Source organism: Camelus bactrianus, chromosome 8 (assembly GCF_048773025.1).
Source record: "Camelus bactrianus isolate YW-2024 breed Bactrian camel chromosome 8, ASM4877302v1, whole genome shotgun sequence".
NCBI lineage: Eukaryota > Metazoa > Chordata > Mammalia > Artiodactyla > Camelidae > Camelus > Camelus bactrianus.
In genome coordinates this window covers 53,843,609-53,864,841 of record NC_133546.1, presented here as the reverse complement: position 1 = coordinate 53,864,841, position 21,233 = coordinate 53,843,609, and the positions used below count along the sequence as shown (strand labels likewise).

General features: G+C 34.5%; 1 protein-coding gene across 2 annotated transcripts in view; it reads right to left on the bottom strand.

The window, feature by feature from the left end:
• The window catches only part of MMS22L (MMS22 like, DNA repair protein), a 107,489-nt gene that overhangs the window by 6,822 nt on the left and 79,434 nt on the right, over positions 1 to 21,233 (bottom strand). For both annotated transcript variants that reach the window (XM_010948404.3, XM_074368601.1), the window contains 8 exons: positions 19,703 to 19,896; positions 17,125 to 17,275; positions 15,231 to 15,382; positions 14,342 to 14,484; positions 10,372 to 10,531; positions 6,328 to 6,497; positions 3,621 to 3,832; positions 697 to 860 (listed from right to left, as the gene is read on the bottom strand). In XM_010948404.3, coding sequence (XP_010946706.1) covers positions 697 to 860; positions 3,621 to 3,832; positions 6,328 to 6,497; positions 10,372 to 10,531; positions 14,342 to 14,484; positions 15,231 to 15,382; positions 17,125 to 17,275; positions 19,703 to 19,896 — 1,346 coding nt within the window. The remainder of the gene's footprint in view (positions 1 to 696; positions 861 to 3,620; positions 3,833 to 6,327; positions 6,498 to 10,371; positions 10,532 to 14,341; positions 14,485 to 15,230; positions 15,383 to 17,124; positions 17,276 to 19,702; positions 19,897 to 21,233) is intronic.

Genomic DNA, 21,233 nt, shown 5'->3' with positions numbered 1-21,233 from the left:
TGTTATATTTCAAAATGAAATAATAGTTATGAGTTTTGTTTTGTTCTAAAATCTCCCTATTTTCCATTTTAAGAAAATATAAAACACTCAGGAGTCTATTTTTTACAAGCCTGTACCTGAAAAAACATGTGAAGATATGTCTTTCTGTTAGAAGAGCCCATATTCAAAACCACTATCCCATCCTAACCCTGCAAACACCGCTACGTGATAAGAAAAGACAACCTTGATTAATTATAGACAAAGTAGGTTGATTTTTTAATTTCATAAGCATATTCCTCCCATTCACTAATACAAATGTAGCCAATTAGAAACCAACAATTCACCTTCACTTAAAATCAGCGAAATACACACATATATGAAATCAACTATTTGTGATGCTACCTTCCTTCCAAAACACAGCAAAGTTACAAAAAGAACATTTATATTCATTCAGTATTTAAATCCTTTAAAATTGTGCACTTGTACATAAATATGGGGGGAAAAAAATCAAGAAACAATGTAGAATATTCACCATGTTCCAAACGCAACTAAATTTCTGTTATGCTGTTTTGGCACATTAAATATAAGTAGCTGAGGAAAAAATTACTTTCTCTAAGAATAAGAATATATTTTTGTAACTGTCAATTTAACTGATAGGAAAGAGTACTCGGTTTGTGAACATAAAAGTAAAACAAACAAACTCATAAATGAACTAACCTTGAGGTTCACTGACCAGCATCAAGCATTTTAGTACTCCAGGGAGGAGTAGTTCAATCTCAGAAACGTCGATATTAGTTTCCTTAACGAGCTGGAGGATGAACGCCAGGATGGATGCTAAACGAGGAGGGAGCAAGGACCCTTTAAACTCAAAGTAGGACTTCCTGAAAAGAAGCACAATTTGTTTTTCTTTCTCTTTACAGTTTTCATAGAGCAAAATCAAATGTCATACACTTTAAACATATCGGCTCATTTTACCTCTCAAATTAATAAAGCACAGTTTTTAAAAAGCATGTATATTTTTCCATGTTTTCTTCAAACATAAGATTTTTGAAGCAGTGACTGCACATGCTTTTGGTAAAGCAGAATATAGACACAAACTAAATATAAAGCAACCTGGTCTTAAACTTAATCAAAATCCAATGAAAATTTAATTGTTAAGTCTTTTTCTTTCTAATATAAGCTTGATCTCTTCTATCAGCTCCTCAATGATGCAACGTTTTCTCTAATGTCAAATTTGCATGAAGAAATCTCTCCTCACATTTATTTATTTAGGGATTTGGGAGAGGGTCTTATTTTTCCAAATCAATAGGAGGACTACACAAAGAATCATCTTCCCATTCCAGCCTACCTCTTTCCTTCCCTGAGGAGGTAAAAGAATCAGAGAGGTAATCTAGGATTTAATATCCTCTCTTAAAGCAGGACAACTTCTAGCATCAAAACTCAACCGAGATTATAAAGGTAATAATTTATCTGAGTCACATTTGTATCCCTACCTCTTCAAATAGGTCTTGGCTCATAAGAAGTGTTCAGTATACTTTTTTAAAGTCAATAAATGAAAGTAGGAATTGCTCAGTTTCTAAAAAGTCTAGACAATATGAAAAATTGTCAAAGACAGCTTAATCTAAGCCATACATCCATATATACTAGCAAAGCAATAGTAATTTCACAAAAAGGCACAGAAATCACTAACGATTATAAATTCCTTAAGGGCAGAAATATGCCTTCATCATTTCTACTCCATACAATGACTTCCAACAAATACTACTTATTAGAAGGTTCATTCTTTGAGGGCAAGGGTTTTATCTGTTCTCTTTACTATTGAAATCCTAATGCCTAGAACAAACATTTATTGAGTACCTGTGGGGTGCCACGTACAAGTCTAAGAACAAGAACATAAAATATGGTCTCTGAAAGCAAGGGGCTCACTGTCCAGTGGAAAAGTTGGACAAGAAAAGAAAAAGACAATCACAATATAATGACAGGTGCTTTGAAAGATAAGCCCAGAATTCTTGGGGATTCAGTGGAAGTAGCCCTGAAATGGGGAATTGCAAGAGTAGAAAAGCATGGAAAAAATGAAGGAAGTCACAGGAGGCAATCTCTTTTTCTTTCCTGAGTATTTTTAAAAAAGAAAAAGGAATTGTTACATGTTTGAATCTTCAACTAGAAATGAAAAGAAAACCATTCTCAAGTTTCTCATACTGTATGCTAAGTAAATAGGAAAGTCTATGAAAGCAGCCAAGACTCTCAACATTGGACTTTAACACCTTTAAGACCTTAAGGATTTAATTTCCCTTCAGCACTTGTCATTTGGTTTGTACTAAAATTACTTATACAATGTCTCAAACACAGTGGTAGAGTACTACAATTTTGTTGGAAATTCAGATGCAAGTTAGGCAAAAATATGATTCTGTGAATTGAATTATACAAAGCATGTGACTTCAGAAGAAGCAAATAAGCACCATGGCACACTGAGACATTAGATGTAGGTCTCAAAGTCTAGGCAGTATTTAGTCCCAACAGATGGCATTTTAATGAAGAAAATGGTATGGAAAAAGCTGTGATGCAGGGAAATGTAAAGCATTTTGGAGGAACAATAATTAAACCAATTTCATTAGGGTCTGTATATGACCCCATATATATTACATTTGGAAAAGTTACATGACAATCATGGAGAGCTAAGCAGTACGGAATTTACTCCACAGGCAAAAACAAAGCAAATGAAGGTTTGGGGAGCCGGGAAGTGTCATACTGGAATAGTATTTTAGGAAACATAATCTAGGGGAATTACTTAGGTAGGACTAGGGAAAAAAAGACTAGAGACCATAAAAGTAGTTAGGAGACTCTGGCAATAGTCTAGGCATAATGTGATAAGAGAAAAAAAGATGTGAAAAGGGAAGGAAACAACCATTTGCCAAAGGCTGGAAAAGGAGAGGGAACAAAGAATATAAAGCTTGCAAATCTGAGTAACAAAATACTAAGAACATACAGAAAAGGTCAGAAAGGAGCAGATTGTAGACGTGGAATTCTGTAGTGAGAGGTGATGGATACTATTAGGTCATTAAAGCTATCAGATCATTAAAAACACAGAAAATAATCTAGTAAGAATAATACATATCATACTAGCATCTTAAAGTTTAAGAACTAATTTCATATGACACTAAATAAAGAAAAGATAATTTCTAATGTTGCAGTTTAAAGATACAGAGTTTAGTAGAAAACCTAGGACATTTCATTGATTCATCTGCCTAAAAATAAAACTGAGTTACTAGGACAGAGAGCAGCCCAACAAAATAGGACTTCATACTGCTTCCTTTTTCATACTGTTTCCTTTTTCATGCTAGCATTCATCTTTTCACTTAACTATCTTTTATAAAATATTATTACTGCATTTTATACATTACAAAATACAATGACTATCTTATAAAAAAGAAAAAATATGTATCTTTGGGACATACATAAGGAAAACAATAGCTACATAGAGAAAACAATTTAAAGAGCACCGTCTTAGGCTGCCAAGTCTTTAAAAAAGTTTGTAAACCACCAGTATCCTAAGGATTGCCGATACTTTTGAGATGCTTTGTTACTTTTTAACAGAGAATAATAAATTGCAAATACCAACTATTTTTTATATTCAGATGTACCTTATGACTTGTACAATGCATTTCTTTAGAAATGACATCTGTGGAACAGTGGCTGAGTTTCTCAATGCCAACAAAACAGGATGTTGTCCAAGACCTAAAACATGTGGTGAAGCTGGAAGAAATCGCCCGATATACTGCTCAATAACATTCCCAAGCAATTGATTTAAATAGGTATTTGGATTTTGAGACTGACAACACACGATACACATGCCCTATAGGAGAGAAAAAAAAAAAAGGAAAGAAATACTAAAAAAAGTTAAAAAGAAAAAAATTTAGGAATTTACTCATTTGTTCCCAGTATTAGTATTCATGTCAGAATTTCTAACTTGTCACAATCGACAAGAACACCCCCCATCATCAATAGGTAATGTTTGTGTGAAGCTCAGGGAACAGCTGAGCTTGGCTAGCAGCTGTGCTGTGGTAACCAACCACGCATACACGTCTTTGGAGCACACCCAGTGGAAGCAGGGGAGAAGTGTGGGAAGACAGAGGAAGCTTCCTTCTCATCCTCAAAACACTTCACTACCACACTATCAACTGCATATATGTGTCATTACGAAGTTGTAAAATACATTTAGGTCGATTTTTTAATTGAGGGTACTGGTCATTTTCTCTGAATAAGACTATAAAATTTATGCTAAAACTCTTCCATGTCAAGAAATGTGATAAATTAAAAAAAAAAAAACAAAAAAGCAGAGAGAGTAGAAGATTAAGACCCAGAATAATGACAATTTATTTCCAGGTTTTTAGTTATCTGGCACTGTGTCACATGCTTTATATTCATTATTTCACTTAAATTTCTCAAAAAGCCACTGAGTTAGTATCTCTGACTTTACAGTTGGAGAAACTGAGGTTTAGAGAAGAGCTTGATCAAGGTCACACAGAACTCACAATGGCTTAGTACATGTTTGTTGATTTAATCCCTTCCATCTGTATAGAAGTTAACAAGAAACTTTCTCATGGATTACAGTATTTGATACTTACAAACAAACCAATACCCTGAGAAACAGAATTTTTTCTACTATTTTTTCTATTAACTATTACATACTACTAAATACAGACAATCAGTAACAGAGCAACAAATTATGCTCTAAAACGTTCATTTATAATTTGGCACTTTGTGATTCACAATGTGGTTTCCCAGAGAAATAATGAGAAGGAATTGTTATGTCTCCATTTTAGCTGTAAATGGTACTTAACCTGATAAGAAATTTTGAAAGTTTATTTTAATGAATAATAGCACAGCACTGTTAAAACATACGCAATTAAGCAACAATTGGGGGAAAAAAAAATGACCCACCCATTCCTGTTCCTTCAATGTTTTAACGAAAAACATTAAATTGGAAGAAGATGAAGTAATACCTGGAAACTTTTGTAAAAAATTCTGAAGAGGAGAGCTTATAACTTTAAGACATTAAAGATACATAGCTTCAAGTCTGTTCTGCCAAATGGCTAATTCACCAAAGTTTTCAACTTAGGAAGTTTATAAGAATTCTTATTATGAAATGGACTATTTTGGTTTCCGAGGGCCGCACAGGGCAAGCACTCCACACTCTCCTGCTGCCCACAGCGCCCTCCACCCGTCTACCCCTCTTTGAGGCTGGCAATCAAGGCTTTTATCTTTCTGCTGTTGGACACACTAAACTTTGTTTTGAACGCTATTGTGAATACAAAATTAAAGATTCTTAGAAACTGTGAAATCAGTTTTAAAAAATCCACCTGTGGAAGAGACAGCTTATTACCTAGTCAAAATCCATTCTCTTCCTCATCAGCTTCCTTTGCTGGAACCCAAGTTAAGAAGCACTTACCTTTAGCATCAGACACCAATAAGTAACAAAGTACACCTCCAGGCTCCTCCTTTCCCGTGAATGACAGATCAGCATTTCCAAGCGTCTACTGGACACTGTTATCTAGATATTCCACAGCACCTCAAACTAAAGCGACTCAGAAACAGTTCTTACCTTCATCCCTGTATCTCTAGAATCTTCCATTTCAGCGAGTAGCTCTACTACTGACATAAGCAGCCGCCATGGAATCTAGGGGGTATTCTGTTTCTTTCTGTTGCTCTGCAACACTCACACTCAGCAAGACTGTGACCAGAGACCCTCAATGTTGTTGAAATCTGCTGTGTGCCTTTACACCCACTGACTTAGTTCAAACTTAGTTCGCATGGCACACAGAGCCCGTCACTAAGTGGCTCCTCCTGTATGAGCCTCCAGCCACGACAGAATTACCATCTGCTTCTCTCCAGCGTGTCATATTTCCTTATAGCTTATGCTCTTTACATGCTGTTCCCTCTGACAGGAATAGACATTCCACTCCCACCCACTCTGCTCTTTAACACCTAAGGTCCTTTACTACAGTGTCTTCTCTCACATCTCCTCATCCCAGTCTGTGTGATGGACAACTGAGGCCTCTAAGGAAAATACTGAGCACAGTACTGTCCATGCTAGTCAGTCTCTTCTCTCAACTTCAAGCTTCTTGAAGGTGAAGATTTTGCCTTTCCTCTCTTTGTTTTGAGCCCAATGCAAAAGGCATTTTAAACTTGTTCAATGGATGTGCAAAATCACACATGTACATTAGGATTACAATGTATGGTTGTATCTGCAGTTAATAAACTGTTTTAAGGCAAAGTGTCAAATCTGTCTTTTTGTTTTCTTTCTTTCTTCATTTTTTTTTTACTTTTAAGTAGCCACACTTACTATACCTGGAGATACAAAGGAAGACTCTTCTGAATTGCAGCCAACATAGGTGCAGGCAGCTCCTTCTCTTGCTGTAATACTGTATGTGGCAGCAGCAAACAATCTATTATCCGGAATAGTAATTTTTGGGCTTTAGAGGTGGCAAAGATCTGTGCCCATGATTTAACAAGAATTCCTAACAAAGAAGAGCAATAACAGAAATTATGATTTAACTTCTAACCAGAAAATTTTGCCATCCCACTAAAAAATTTATATTTAAAGCACACAGGATCAAGTTAAAGTTGGCAATAGAAAGAACCACATATTATGAGTCAAAAGACTTATGCAAAGTATTTCACTAAAGAGACAAATCTCTCTCAGAGTTCTGGGCTAAGGAAAGCATACATTCCCTGAGCAATTTATATTTAATACATATAAACAATATGTGGTTATACATTATATGACTATACAGATAGAATGTATAGCCACATTAAACAGATCTCTTTTTTTGCTTTGGCTGCTAGGAAACTCAGAGGCAAATACTGCAAAATCATATATTATGCTTTTATGTATATACTCATTTTTTCCTGGGCTTCATCATGCTACTCCTCATTTTCTTGATACTCTTATTTCTTTATATTTTTATCTTACATTTAATTTACAGGCTGTCTCAACTTAGTTTGCAACAAGAAGAAATTCAACAAGAACTTTAATTGTTCAAGTAGGAAAAGAGGTTAGCTGTAATATCTTGAAGAAATCAGTTGACCTCTTTGAACTACATAAACAGTGAGTTTAAACTATGATTCTGAAAGAAGAAAAACAGACTTCTTTACTGCATGAAATATACTATGGGATCATCATATTCCTTAATGATAGGAATCTGCCAATTGCTATATTTGATGATAATAAAACTTAACAAATGAGCATCCCTTGTTTAATAAAGTAATTAAGAGCAGATATATACTTCTCTTTAGAGTATGTTACTGCTTTTGAGGTCTCCTTTACTGAAATAAAAAAATGAATTTAAAAGGAGATCTTTAAGCAGTTGTGGTACATGTACTGTATAAACTTTTATATTGTGCTCGATCTTAGGAAGCAAAAAAAGATGAAAAATTTGAAGTCATTTCATAAAACAAAGTTTAAAATTCAAACTCTGAAGGAAAACAAAAATATTCTTATAGAATATATAGATGTTAAAAAAAACCTGATAATCACTTCTAAGAACAACAAACAGCAACATTAATCTTCTGTTGTACGAGGAAATACAATAATCAATCATAAAGAAACACAATGCTCACTTAGCAGTATTTTAAATAACACTGGCTTGCTTCTCATTTTTCCAGTAGGTAAAAAACTTAAGAATGGCAGCAATGTAAGAAGGACTCACATTCTAAGCAACATTAATATACCAGTAAGAGGAACTGCCATCACCACCAACATTTGAAATAATTCATATCACTCAGGCGTCACATTAGTATTAACTTATAAACAGCAAGGGCCTCCCAACCAGAAGTGCACCATCTTCTCTTGTATTTTTATCTTCTGCAGTGGTTAAAACACTTTGCTGAAGACCTTAAGTTTCATGAGTTCATAGAAGGCAGAGATGATACATTTGGTTTGCTGCTATGTCAAGACACTACTTTTAATGTTTCAGTAAAGAACTTCTGAGTGTGTGTGGAATTAAAAATGCAAAGAGGAAGAAATTTTCTTAGTAAAGAACTGTGGAAACATTTAAGTATACAGAGTAGCTTTGTAAGAAACTAAGTTATTCTTCCTGGCTATAAACTATTACTTATTTACTGATGACGCTGAAATATAGAAAACTTGTGGGGAACATACTCCCGTAATTGAGAGAGCTGTGCTGTAAGAGTTCTTCCGTATTTACTTATTTTCTACTCTGTGTATATATTACGTCTTAAGAGAGAGAACTGGGATCATTACGATACATATTTTTAGATGTATTGATAGTTAGAAAGTAACTTTGCTCATTTCGTAACATTACGAAATATGTATTAGCTAGGTCTCTAAAATTATTAAATTCCAGAAACATTTATTTAGTATATGCCATCTCCTACACCGGAGAAGCTCTTTCACCACTGTAGCCACACTTCCCAATCCAGTGCCTGATACACACTCGGTAAATGTCCTTATTTATCCAAAATACAATATGACGATGGGAATAAAAAGTTCAAAAGACATGGTCACTAATGATGAATAAGTTTACATTTTGGCAGGGTCATGCCAAGTACACAAATAATTATAATAAATCGCAAGCTACAAAAAAATGTCTTAAGGACAGAATGAAGCACAATCGGGATCAAAGCTGTTTGGGCTGGACACTGAATGGTCATGGGTAGAATTTCAGTTGCAAAGACCAAAGGGGAAGAATGGTCCCAAGAGAGAAGGATCAAAAGGAAAGGCACAGAGATAGAAAAATTAGAGATATAAAGAATGAGAAAACCGCCCAAAAACTGATAAAAGGAGGAAGAAAGTTGAAGACACTACTGATAGATCAACCCTGCTATCTCAGAAATTACTGAGCTACAATTAAGATCCAGGTGCCTTAATCTGGAGTGAGTTTTTCCAGTTTGTGACTTCCACTAGGAGCCATGCAAGCAACCAGCAGAAGCACCCCCAGTAGAAACTAGCAAGGTAAACAAAGCACAGAATTTCACTGTTAACTCTCTTCCCCTCAAGCAGATGTGATATTCCAACCCCAACACACCTAGAACGGGTTCCAGCTCTCAAAAGTTTATGTCTGTTCTTTCTTCATATTGTTCTAAACCTTGTACACCTAGAAGACAGTTATCTACCCCTAATTTCTACTGAATAAATGGGCAACACTGTAGCAGTGTACTCTATTTCCAGGCTCTTGGATCTAAACAAAGAGAAAGAATGCAGCATCTACCTGCCACTAAGTCAAAAATCAACTATGCAACAACACAAAGAAAGCCCTCAATTCTTCATTATGAGAATTCTGTCCCAGGTCTATATGTCACCAATCCAAATGATTTTACAGTTCCTGATAAGACTATCATATATTTTGTAAAATAAAGACATACTTTTGAAATCATACATTGAGCTTGGCAGAAATCTAATAGTAACTAATGAATTATAAGCCTAAATGCTGAAATATTTACTTCACATTTTACTATGTTAAATTAATAATAAATTCTCACCTATACTTTTCTTAAAAATTAAAATACCCGAATTGCTATCATCATTTTCACTACATTCTACATCATCCATATTTACACATTTTCACATTCTCCTTTATCTTTCACAACAAAGATAAAAGGTTTCAGACAGCCCAAATCAGGTTTATTCATATGTTCACAAGATCAAAGGGAACAGATATAAGGTTTTGGCCACAGAGAAAGAAAGAAAGAAGAAAAAAAACCTTAAATTCTGTACAAAAACTTCTAAGGAAATCCTTCTCATTTCCCTTTATCCAGTTCCTATTTTTGGTTAGCAACATGGTTTTAGTGAACAAAGATATTCAAATTACTGACTTCCTAAAGAAGGATGAACTCTGTTGTTATATAACAGACACAGAAAAAGATTTTTCTTTTTCAAAAGAGAAAACAGTATTGTGAGAAACAAGATTTGAGGCATAAATACCTTTACTGCTGTAATAAATCCTTTCCTGACCTCCTTCATACTAAGCAGACCATAAAAATAGAAGGAAGTGATGGGTTTCAGATGTTTTAAATTCTAACAAAGCACAGATAAACATTGAAAAAAGGTCCATTTTAATTATCCAGGCATGCACAATGTGAGTGATTCACAACAGACTATTGGTAGCAAATTGGAGTTGGCATATTTTCTGTATTGATCATAATTAATTTTAATATTAACTAAGCATAAGAAAGATTCTGAAAGGAGGTGTGGCAAAACAGAGATACACTTGAAAGCCAGCATGAACTATTTTAAACTAAATCAATGTCTTTCAGATTATTCTTATGATTGTAGGGAGAGTAGTGATTCATCCAGCGTATTAGTATATTCCCATCCATCATGGTACTACAGGTACATCCTGGGAAAGTTTTAATAATGTCAGGAATACATACCCATCATCCAGTAAGTCAGCTGCAGCCCTGCACTGGAAATTTTTTTTCCCAAATAAGGTTTTATATATTTTAATATTTCACCAAGGTATTCTAAGGACTTCGTGACCATGGCAGATTTATCAGAAAGTGTCTGCAGATTCCCGTAAGTTATACCAACAGCCTATAAATAAGGAAAAACATAATTTAGCTTTCTAAGTTTGATACAATACAGACTTTGAAGAGTAATTTCTCTTTCTACACACACACACACACGCACATACCCCTTATGCTTAGGCCTTCATCCTTAACTTTTCAATAAATATTCACGGCAATTAAAATCCAAGTAAAAAGAATTATCTTGCCTTTCATAATTAAAGTAAAGGTTAAAGGAATAAAAAAAAACAGTTGAACAATAATCATTTATAGAAGGTCTGACCTAGCAAAGTTTAGTAAAAGACACATGGAACTGATACAAGGATCACATAATATGGTGAGGTTGGCTCACCATATTTCTAGGACAAGGCTGGGAATTCTAAATCCCCAAATTCCTACAAAAAAGACCTACAGATGAGGTTAACAAATTCTTACAAGTGAGACCTCCGTAAGTAAAGTTTAGCTTTATGATATGAACTGATTTTTTCCCCCAGAATTTTCTCGTAAGCCGCTAGATGCCAGCTTAACTTTCTCAGAGGGAAAAAAGGATGACGTAGAAATGGCAAAATGGGGAGGTGGTGGAGAGGAATGTGAGGTGAAACAGTAAGAGAATAGCAGTGAAGTGAGAAGAGAAAAGGAAATAAATGAGGATGAGTCGAGGAAAGGTGAGAATAAGAAAGGGGCAAGAAGTCACAAGAAGAATAAAGAGAAGATTGACTAGAGATGGGTTAGAAGGTTCAAGGAGAACAGTAAAGTTTTTAAACCATTATTGGGAACCTACCATGGATTTCAATTATCCAAAGTGGATTATGAATGGCAACAATATACATAGTGATGTGATTATTCTCCACAGCTCTCAGAAGGTAAGACAGAGGAAAGACAGCAGGTGGTTGTAGTGATCCAAAGATGAAGGTTTGCATGTGTAACCAAAAGACAGAGGATGGAAGATTTTGAGTGTGTTGGTAAGAATAGCTGACATGAGGAGGCCCTCAAGGGTCTAATTAAGGCAGATAAAGAAGAAAGTGAGACCTTGAGAGAATGCTGCACTTGGTGAAAAGGCAGTAGAAGACCACGATGAAGTCACTGAGAGGGCTGGGAAGACAGGCAGTGACAGGTGCTCCAAGTGATGCCACGGTTCAGTGACTGGTCACGGGAGCGGGTAGATGACACAGAGCAGAAGTAAAGACCCCTGGAGATGCTTTGACATGAGGACTTAAGATGTTATTTAAGATGATATTAAAGTTAGCCCCGCTGATGGTAAAATGTAGAATAGAGGAAAGAATAGGAACCCAGTGAATTTGAGTGATTGGGAGGTGGACTGATGAGAATAACAAGAGATATAGTTGATGAATCCCCTTTTCTATTCAGCTCTCTGCTCTTGGTTCTCTATACTTCTTTCCCTGGACCAGAAATTCTCAAACTTTTTGGTCTCAGTTCCCTTTTACACACTTAAAAATTGAAACTGGCTTTTCTTGTGATTGCAAGGCATTCAAAATTATAATGACTACTAGTATAATCTTGGGCCATGTTGTTGATTCCTACTATAGTTTCTGCACTATTTGTACAAATGTCAATATAGTTTTGAGCTCAAAGAACTCCTGAAAAGTATTAGTGACTGATTCCTAGAGGTCTATGAAAGACTTTTGAGAAACAGTGCCTTAGATCTCAGTATTTCTCTGTTTAGCTTTAAGCTCTCCAGACTCCAAAATGTTTATTTTTCAGTGCCTTTACTACCCCTGCTTTTAAGTCACACTTATTTCTATGCAGAGAAGAGTTATAATAGCAGGCTCCAATGCTGCTGTCCTTAAGAGGTCTATTTGCAAGGTTGGTCCTTCATTGGTTTTTAGAATCTTAGATTCTTTCCCATCATTTCCAGATAAGAATGGCTCACTCCACCTAAACTGTTTGTGCAGACAATATAGTTTATGCTGAGTATCTGCTTCTCTTCTGGGAGTCTGGAATTTTATAAGTGCTAGACAAAGGGGGCCTTGGTGACCAGCCCCCTTAAAAACCCTCCTGGGCAATGAGTCACTAATGAGCTCCCCTAGTAGACAATTTCACCTGTGTTGTCACAATTGCTTGCTGGAAGAATTGAGCATGTCCAGGGTAACATCACTGGGAGTGGACTCTTGGAAGCTGTGCCTGGTTTCTCTAGACTTCATTCATGCACTCTTTCTCTTTGTTGACTGCACTTTGAAACCTTTTACTGTGGCCAGATGTGGCAGTCAGAGATGTAAGAACAACTATATGCTGAGTTCTGTGAGCCCTCCTAGTGAATCACAGCACCTGGGGATGATCTTGGGGACCCCTGACAAATTTCAAACTAAACAGGTTTAAAATTGGATTTCTCACTTACTCCTGCCCACCCTAAATCATGATGTTCCTACTTCTCCTTAAGGTATCATCATTCTTCTAAACACAGTGTTTATTTCATAATTATTCAAAAATCCCATAGTTCAATCTTCAATTCCTCCTAAATCTGACTAGTTTCTGGTCAATAGTGCTCCTGCACCTTTATTCTATTGTTACCAATTTTCTTAAAGTAATTTGATCAAATCAGACCTACTTAAAATTTATAAAGGCTTCACACTATTTACAGGATGAAATCTAAACTTCTTATACCGAGATGCTTTGAATTCTTAACCTACTGATTGATCTATCAACTAATTGGCACTTAGCATACTGTCTTTTATTATTATTTCAACCTTTGTGTATATCTTATATTCCCAGATAAGTAAAAGTTCTCTAAGATCAAGGACTATTTCTTTGGAGTCTTCAAATCCCTAAGAAATCCTAGCATAATATTATCTATCATTTAGCAAACAATTATTTACTGAGTGATGAAGGAGTAATTAATTTGGACAGGACTAAGTTAGGAGCACCTTTGAAAATGGTCATTGGAGTGCATGACTTTTACCTCCTTTTCTGGTTCAATATGGTCCCTACCATAGGTGTTTAATTAATTACAGATGGAGATCCAATCAACAACTAAATAAAAGGTTTTAGAGAAATGTATATTTTACATTTGCATATATTATTACTAAATATTTTGGGGATTTATATGACATCTCTAAATTGTCATACAACTGTACTTTAACTTAAATAAAAACCAGTGGAAGAATTCTCATTTATGGAAAGAGCTTATGGGTTGTAATGATTTTCACTGCAGTTAATACCAACCACTCTGTGGGAAAATAAACCAAGTTTTACTGTGAATAGCTTAAAAAAACACTAACCCAAGCACATTAACAATCTCAATTAGGCTATAAAACAAAACCTATCACATAAGATAGATTCCTACAAAATTAATAATTAAAAATAAAATGTTGAATATTTATTATGGAGACAGAACAAAACAAATGGATTGCATTTTAAAGCTTCAACCATGCTATGATACGAAGTAGTTGGTGCTTATGCTGAATACACTAAAATTTTACTGTAAAATTTACAATGTTTGTAATAGGGTGGTAAACATTGAGTTGGAACTATTACAGACCATATACAAGGAAATTTCAGTAGCTGAAGAATACTGTTATCCAGGAATTTCAGCAGTAAGATACTCCTACAACCTAGATCAGACTTGGAGTAAGGTTTTTATATGGCATTCTTTACTCTTATTATTTTTCATTAAATTTAATTATTCTGCTGACCTTAAAGAGTAAATTGTGCTATAACTTAGATTCATATTTTTACTCCTCCAGACTTTATAATAGCAGGCAACCAATAATATGATTCAATTTTAAAAATTCATTTTACAGAAAAATTTTATGAACAATTCAAGATTTTGGAAAAATACCTGTAACTGATCTGGACAACTATACTATTAAATAAAAAATACCTCAAGGAACTGAACAAGTGCTTTTTTAGGGTCTTCTGGAATGGGCAAATATTCAACTTGAGCCTTTGAGAAAATATTCTTTACTTCTGAGAGTTTAAATAGCAACCTCGTCAGTTCAGCCAACTGTTTCACATACTCTTTGTCTGTTAAAATAAAATATATTTATATAATTTATATATATACACATATATATAAGACAGTATGGAATATTCTTAATTATGACAATGCTTTCTTTTAAAATTAAAATTTCACATTATTGAAAACCTCTAAGTTTCTCTCACTATGGGAAGGTTTTATTTAAAAACAAACCAATGTGTACTTGTGAACACCTAGTCCCAAAGGTTACTCATATAAAGCCAACAGGTATAGTAAGTTATCAAAGTAAATTTGGAGCATTTTCTCAGTTCAGCCTTTGTGAGGTTTATAAATGGTTATAAAGCTTTAGAAAAAGTCACACCCTACAAACAACCGGAACGGTATAGGATATTAAAAATAAAAGTTACGAGGAAATGGGAAGAAATTATTCATAATTGGATATTTTTCTTTATAGGGTGTTCACTGTGTGATATCTGGTTATTTACTTCATATTTCCATTTTTTTGTGATCAGTTTCTTCAAGGTAAAAAAATAGCTTGTCACCCGAGAGAAAGTTTTTGTTCCTGGCTTGCAAGAAACAAGTTCTTTTATCTTTATAGGAGAGAAATTTGTCATATACAATAATGGGAAAATATCAAGAAAAAGACACAGGCTGCAAAAGGAAATACATTTCTGTCTATATTTGTATCTAATTACAAATATATTTTTTTATCTTTTCTATTAATTTATATAACAAAATAGTTAATTTTAAATATACTTAGCTCTCTAGAAAGTCAAACACCTGCAATACTTACCAACTGCCTGTTCAGGATTTACATCAGTGAACGAATCATCTGGCACATAAAGGTTTTTTATGTACATTTGCAAAATGCAGCGGATCCATGATCTTACAGTTAAGGCTTGAAAAGATACACAGCCTGCATGAGAAAGTGCTTCACATAACATGCTGTGAAAATAAGTTGATGGATATTAAAAACAGAAACCAAAACAAAACCCTGACAAAGTGTTCCCTGTGTACAGATACTCAGAAATAAAGGAAACCATTCTAATATCCCCCAGTTCCTAGCTTCACTTATTTTACAGACAAACACACTAATGCAGACATGCATTGCTGAAAATGAACACTACAGATATATACAAAAAGATATTTCAGATAAAAACTTTTGTTTTCATTTGTAACATCTTGATTTTTCATTTTCCTTTTTCCACTGACAGTTTCTGTTTAGGCTTATGCCAAGGAAGAGAGGGAAGGAAGAAGACAGTTAAAACCAGAACAACAAGGAAAGGGCTTAACTAGCTGGTGAGATAGTACTAAAGGAAGTGGCAAGTACAATTTAAAAAAAAAAAAAAAAAAAGCAGCCATGAGAGTAAATAAACAGAGACGCAATGGTGACCATATACATAAGTAAAAAGACAAAAAAACAAAATTTATTTCTATGCGAGTCTCTTGACCAATCCCATTCCCTTCCTTTCTGGCTCCCCCACTTCACAGGTAGTCATTATTAAAGAATTCCAAAATAACATTTGAAAGAAATTTTAAAAAATTGTTTTTAATTTCTATAAAGTGAAAGGCTGGACTGAATCTGATTTCTAATCATTTTATAAGTGAGGATAGAGATGAGGAAGTTCTCTAACTGTAAATGTTATGTAAAGTCAGGCATTTGAAAAATATATATAAATCTCAACTGTAAAAGGACTACTTTGAAATACTGAGTATCAGTTATCATAAAAAGGGTACACAATGCAGGAGAACTCAGATGGGTCACTTATTACCTATACAACTGTCCCAAAGCTATTTAACATCTGCACACTTCAGTTTCTTCAGCTGTTTCTGACACAACAATATTATTTAAAAAGTTAAAATTATTTCAGATAATTTCAGCTACAGTATTTAATAAATAACATAAACGTCTGTTGTTATTACAGAATTCTTAAGCTAGAAGGGACCCTAAAAGTAATCCAGTGGAGGTTGAACTCCCTTACTTTACAACTGAAAGCCAGTGAGAACATGACTGATGACTTTGCTTAATGAACTTCCTTTCGAGAAGGATTCCTCACCAACTGCATGGCTCTTCATTTTCACTGACTGGCAGCTGGGACAAGACCTACCTTTTCTCTCAGGTTTATGTATTTATTTTATTTTCCCTCATCTTGATATTCTTATTCAAATTCTCCTGATTATTCTCTACTAATTCTATTTTAACTTTGTTGTATATTTTTTTTTCTGTTGGGGTTCCTCAGATTTCTCATATAACATGGTAGGAGACACTTCGGAAGCCAGCGTCCAGGGTGGAGAAGTGTCTTGTTCATGATTACACTAAAGTCAAAACTTTAAAAATCTAGCTGTGAAGAGGAAAGCTATCACAAATCTAAAACTGCAATAACATACAGATTCAGCAATATTAATTATGTAATTTTTTCCACAATGGTGAGTGTAAAGAAGTCATTTCTGGATGAGGATAAAGCAGTCCTACACAAACCGTTTTGGTAAAACAAAAGCAACACTGCTGTAAGAAAGCTTTCCTACTTTAGTACTGTCAAGAGGCTGACACAGGAAAAGCAACAAGCCGCCAAAGTGAGAGCGTATGTAGTGAAGTTCAGTTTTTATTGTGAAAATTCTTACCTTCCTAGTGTACTGATCTATCATGGGTTTACTTGAGTGTGCATACCTAAAATAAAATCACTTACCTATTTTGTAGGAAATGACTTAAATATCTGGCTACAACTTCGGGCCAGATGATATCATCCCAACCAAAAAGTTGTATCATTGATATAACCGGCTGAGGCTGAAGATCTGATGGAGCTGTGCTGGGCAAGTCCATTGCCAGCAAAGTAAAATCTAGATTTAAAATGAGAGAACCTTACATTGAGAATTTTTTAAAAACTCTTTCTCTTCCCCAAATTATATGGATAGTGATTTTTAAAATTCAGCAATTAATAATAAAATGTCACATTTTAGAAATGTAGAACTAACAAAAAATTAAAACTGAACTAAATTCATATTGTCAGAGAAGTTTCTGTGGCAATCATCTGGATCTCCAAGAAAAGATCTAGAATAATCTCTCTCAGCAGCATCATATGAATCTGTAATGGCTCCCTCAAATGGCAAATTCTAAACTTGATGTCTCTGCTCATGTGCCTCTCTCATTCAAAACATCCATTACAAAAAATATTTCTAGTGCCCACTCTTCTCCAGTCGAGTTGATTTACTTGCCACCTGTCACAGGTGAAGAGTTGACTCTCACCTTAGACGCTGGACGTTGTCTTCTAGTAAACAGTGATCTCCCACAAACACTAAATGATACTCCACTTCCCTCAGAATTCACAAAACCTAGAAACTAGAATTCCTTAGGAAACCATGATAAACAAATATACTTTTTTTGTGATTACCTGGGATTCCCTATCTTAATTTGTACTATATCAATTTATGTTTGTCAATAAATTGCTTATTAAGCACTGTTTTCTATGAAGCTTTCTCAAATGGTGGCTATTTAATTTCCCACACTTCTCGTACACTGGACCTACAGATAGGGTAAGCTTACTTCTTGGTCCACGTTGCTGCTTCCAGACCATCTTCCCTTCCTCCTCCTGAAAATCTTTAGCTTTGAATCTCATGTCATCAGATTATACCAGCCCCTAACTCTCCCTGTTGCATCTGTCTACTGTTTTCCAGTTCACCTCCTCTCATTCCTTGAAGATTGTAGACCGCTATCGTCCACTTCCATCTGGGCCCATTTACTCTGCCTTCTCTTCTGCTACTACAGGTCGTCTGAGGTCAAGTCCTCTAAGGGATCCCAGATCCCATTTCTCTTGGGCATTAAAATGTAAGTGACTCTCTTGCATCATTAAATTTTCCCTCACTCCTAAACATTCCTGTAAGCATTATAAATATGTTAAAATTTCTCCCATGTTATTAAAAAAAAAAAACAAAAACTTTGACCCCACTTCCCCCTCCAGCTAATATCCTCATGAGAACACGGAGCTTATACATGAAAAAAGGGACTGTAGTCCTTTTTTTCCCACTGGCCTATCCCCAGTGCCAAAAGTGGGTATTCAATAACTTTTTTTTTAATGCAGGAAATTTCTCTCTCCTAACCTACCAGTCTTTATTTCAAAACAAACTCGAAACCCACACATACTTTGCTTTATATCTAGATACCATTAACTTTCAGCACCTAGGACAGCACTGACTAAACTTGTGTGATATCATTTTGAACACTAACTGGGAGCTGGGATGATGAATGGGAAGAAAGATAAGTCATATCGGCTAGTAATGACTGCTTTGGTTAAACTGAATACCCATATTTATTTTCATAGGCATTACACCGGTTGGAAAACCACTGTATTGTCAGAACTCTTCAATCTACATAAATTATGTCTTAATTATGGAAGTGCTACCAGAATTCAAGGTCTTAAAAAATTTATTTCATGCTGTCTTTTATGTAGTCCTTTTAGTTCAGCTTTCCTCATTCAAAATAGGGTAAAATAAACCTTGGTTTACATCTTAGGTTTTTAAAAACATTACACTTTAATACATTAAATACCTTCATATAAATTGCATTTAAATACATGCAGTCACCATACTGATCTCTGTCCATTCTAGTACTTCTTAACATACTTTGGGTAAAATATCCCTTTGAGAAAGATAAGGACCTCTTCTTGGAAAAGTGCATATATGTACAAATACTCAAATTCTTGCCTATAATTTCATTTGATTCAGAGTCCCTTAAAGCCTAAGGACATGTCCTTAGGCTAATAATCAAATTAAGTAGAAATACAACCCAGAATAGAATCTAGTATAAGTCAGAACAATAACATTCTATATACTCAATGTCAGTCTGAGCTCACCTGCTCAATGGTGAATGGAACTCATGCTGTATTCTTTTGCTCTTTATCCAACTTCATCTTACACTACATATTCGCACATACAATTTGAAAATAAGCTACTTGAACCAGAAGAAATCAAATGCTACTTTACTTTCCAAATAGTGCATGCATAAGAAATTTATGTACATTCAATATTTCTAAGATTAAAAATGATCTTTCGTTTTCAGCAAATAATCATTTAATTTTTACCTTCAATAAGAGGAAAATAATAAACAAGCCAAAGGATCCTAACTTAAAATATGTAATTATTTTTGTCTTTCTGATTGTCAAAATATGTACTGCACTGTGATAAAAATGAATTTGTTACCAAGAAAACAGAAGAAAAAAACTGACAGAGGTTTTAAAATGAGAAACTAATTAACAAATTAACAATGCTGACCTGCAGCTGCATCCGCAAGTTGTGAGAGAGGCACTGTCTGTGACATTCTCTGACTCTTCAAAAATGAAAAAAAATGTCTCCATAGTGCACTGGCAACTGCAGCAAGGTGGCGCTCTTTAGCCGATAATGAAGACTGCACAATTAGGTCCACATTCTCCCTTTGAAGTTCCTGACACAATTGTTGATGCATACTCCTAAAAAGAAAAAAAAATACAGCTAACACCCAACAAATACTTACAAAAAATTTTCTTTAAACACATTTTGGGCTTTTAACATTTATGCCATATGAAAACTGAAGGACTGTTTTATATAATTAAAACCTTTATGCCAGGAAATTATGCATTTCTGGTTATTTGATGGATGAATGATGGCATATTAAGCACCATAAAGTTAACGTTAATTACTAATGTCAACCGTTAATTATATGCTTTTTAATATGTCAGATTCAAATGAGAAATAGGCAGCGTCAGAATGAAGGTTTGCATTTTGCAACTCATTATGACAGGTGATTTTACTTACAATCTAGACATAAAAACAAAAATTTAAACCATTTTCTCCCATGAGCTTTAGGACGTGATGTACCAGGGGAAAGTAAGTATATATAGCTTATGTGTGGTATTTTAAATTAAAATATTTTCCTTGTTCAGAACAGAAACACAGGCATTGAGCTAGTATATAAAACTGTGCCAGATACAATCTTATAATTAGTACCCTGGTCTGAAAAGATCCATAATCATATTCATACAGTAGAAAATAATAAACAATAAAAAGTTATTCTCCATAAAACAGTAAAACATGAATTCAATACTGCCTTTTATTTTGATTCATCATTTACTCACCTTTTTTTTTTTTCAGTTGATTAGATATCTCTAGACCTTAATAGAAACAAGAGGGGAAATACTAAAACATTTTTCTAGTGATCTGTAACAGAAGGCATTTATGTATCATGCCCAGCAATTAATAATACTATTTAAAACTAAATGTACAACTGTGATATTCCTGTTTCTATTTCAGTCATACCAACTTAGAGTAGACACAAATGTGTGAATACCATCTTTAGATTTGCTTTCTCCAATTAAAGAGAAAGCAGTGAAAAATAACCAATGGATCTAAGGCAGAAAACTTCTTTGACAGTAGTAGTATTCCACTAAGAAAAATAATTTGTACTTAAAAAAAGGAAAGAAATATTACATTAGTTCCAACATTCCTGATGTTTTAAATCAGTTTACGTAGGGTAAGAGGACACTCAAAATAACTATATAAAGAACAGAACTAAGTAGCACAAATAACTAAAGTAATTCCACAAAAAGGTCACACTGGTTGCAAGACCACATCTTAGTACTTTTCACATAACTACACATAAATGGAAATTATAAGAATAAATTATGTAACATTAGGATTCTACGCCCCTTTACATTGGAATTCTTGGCTAATCATGAGACACTACTTAATGTTACTTGAAGTATTGGGGGGGGAAGTATACAGATGCCTGGGGAAAGAATATTACAGTAAGCAATCCTCATAAAAGCCA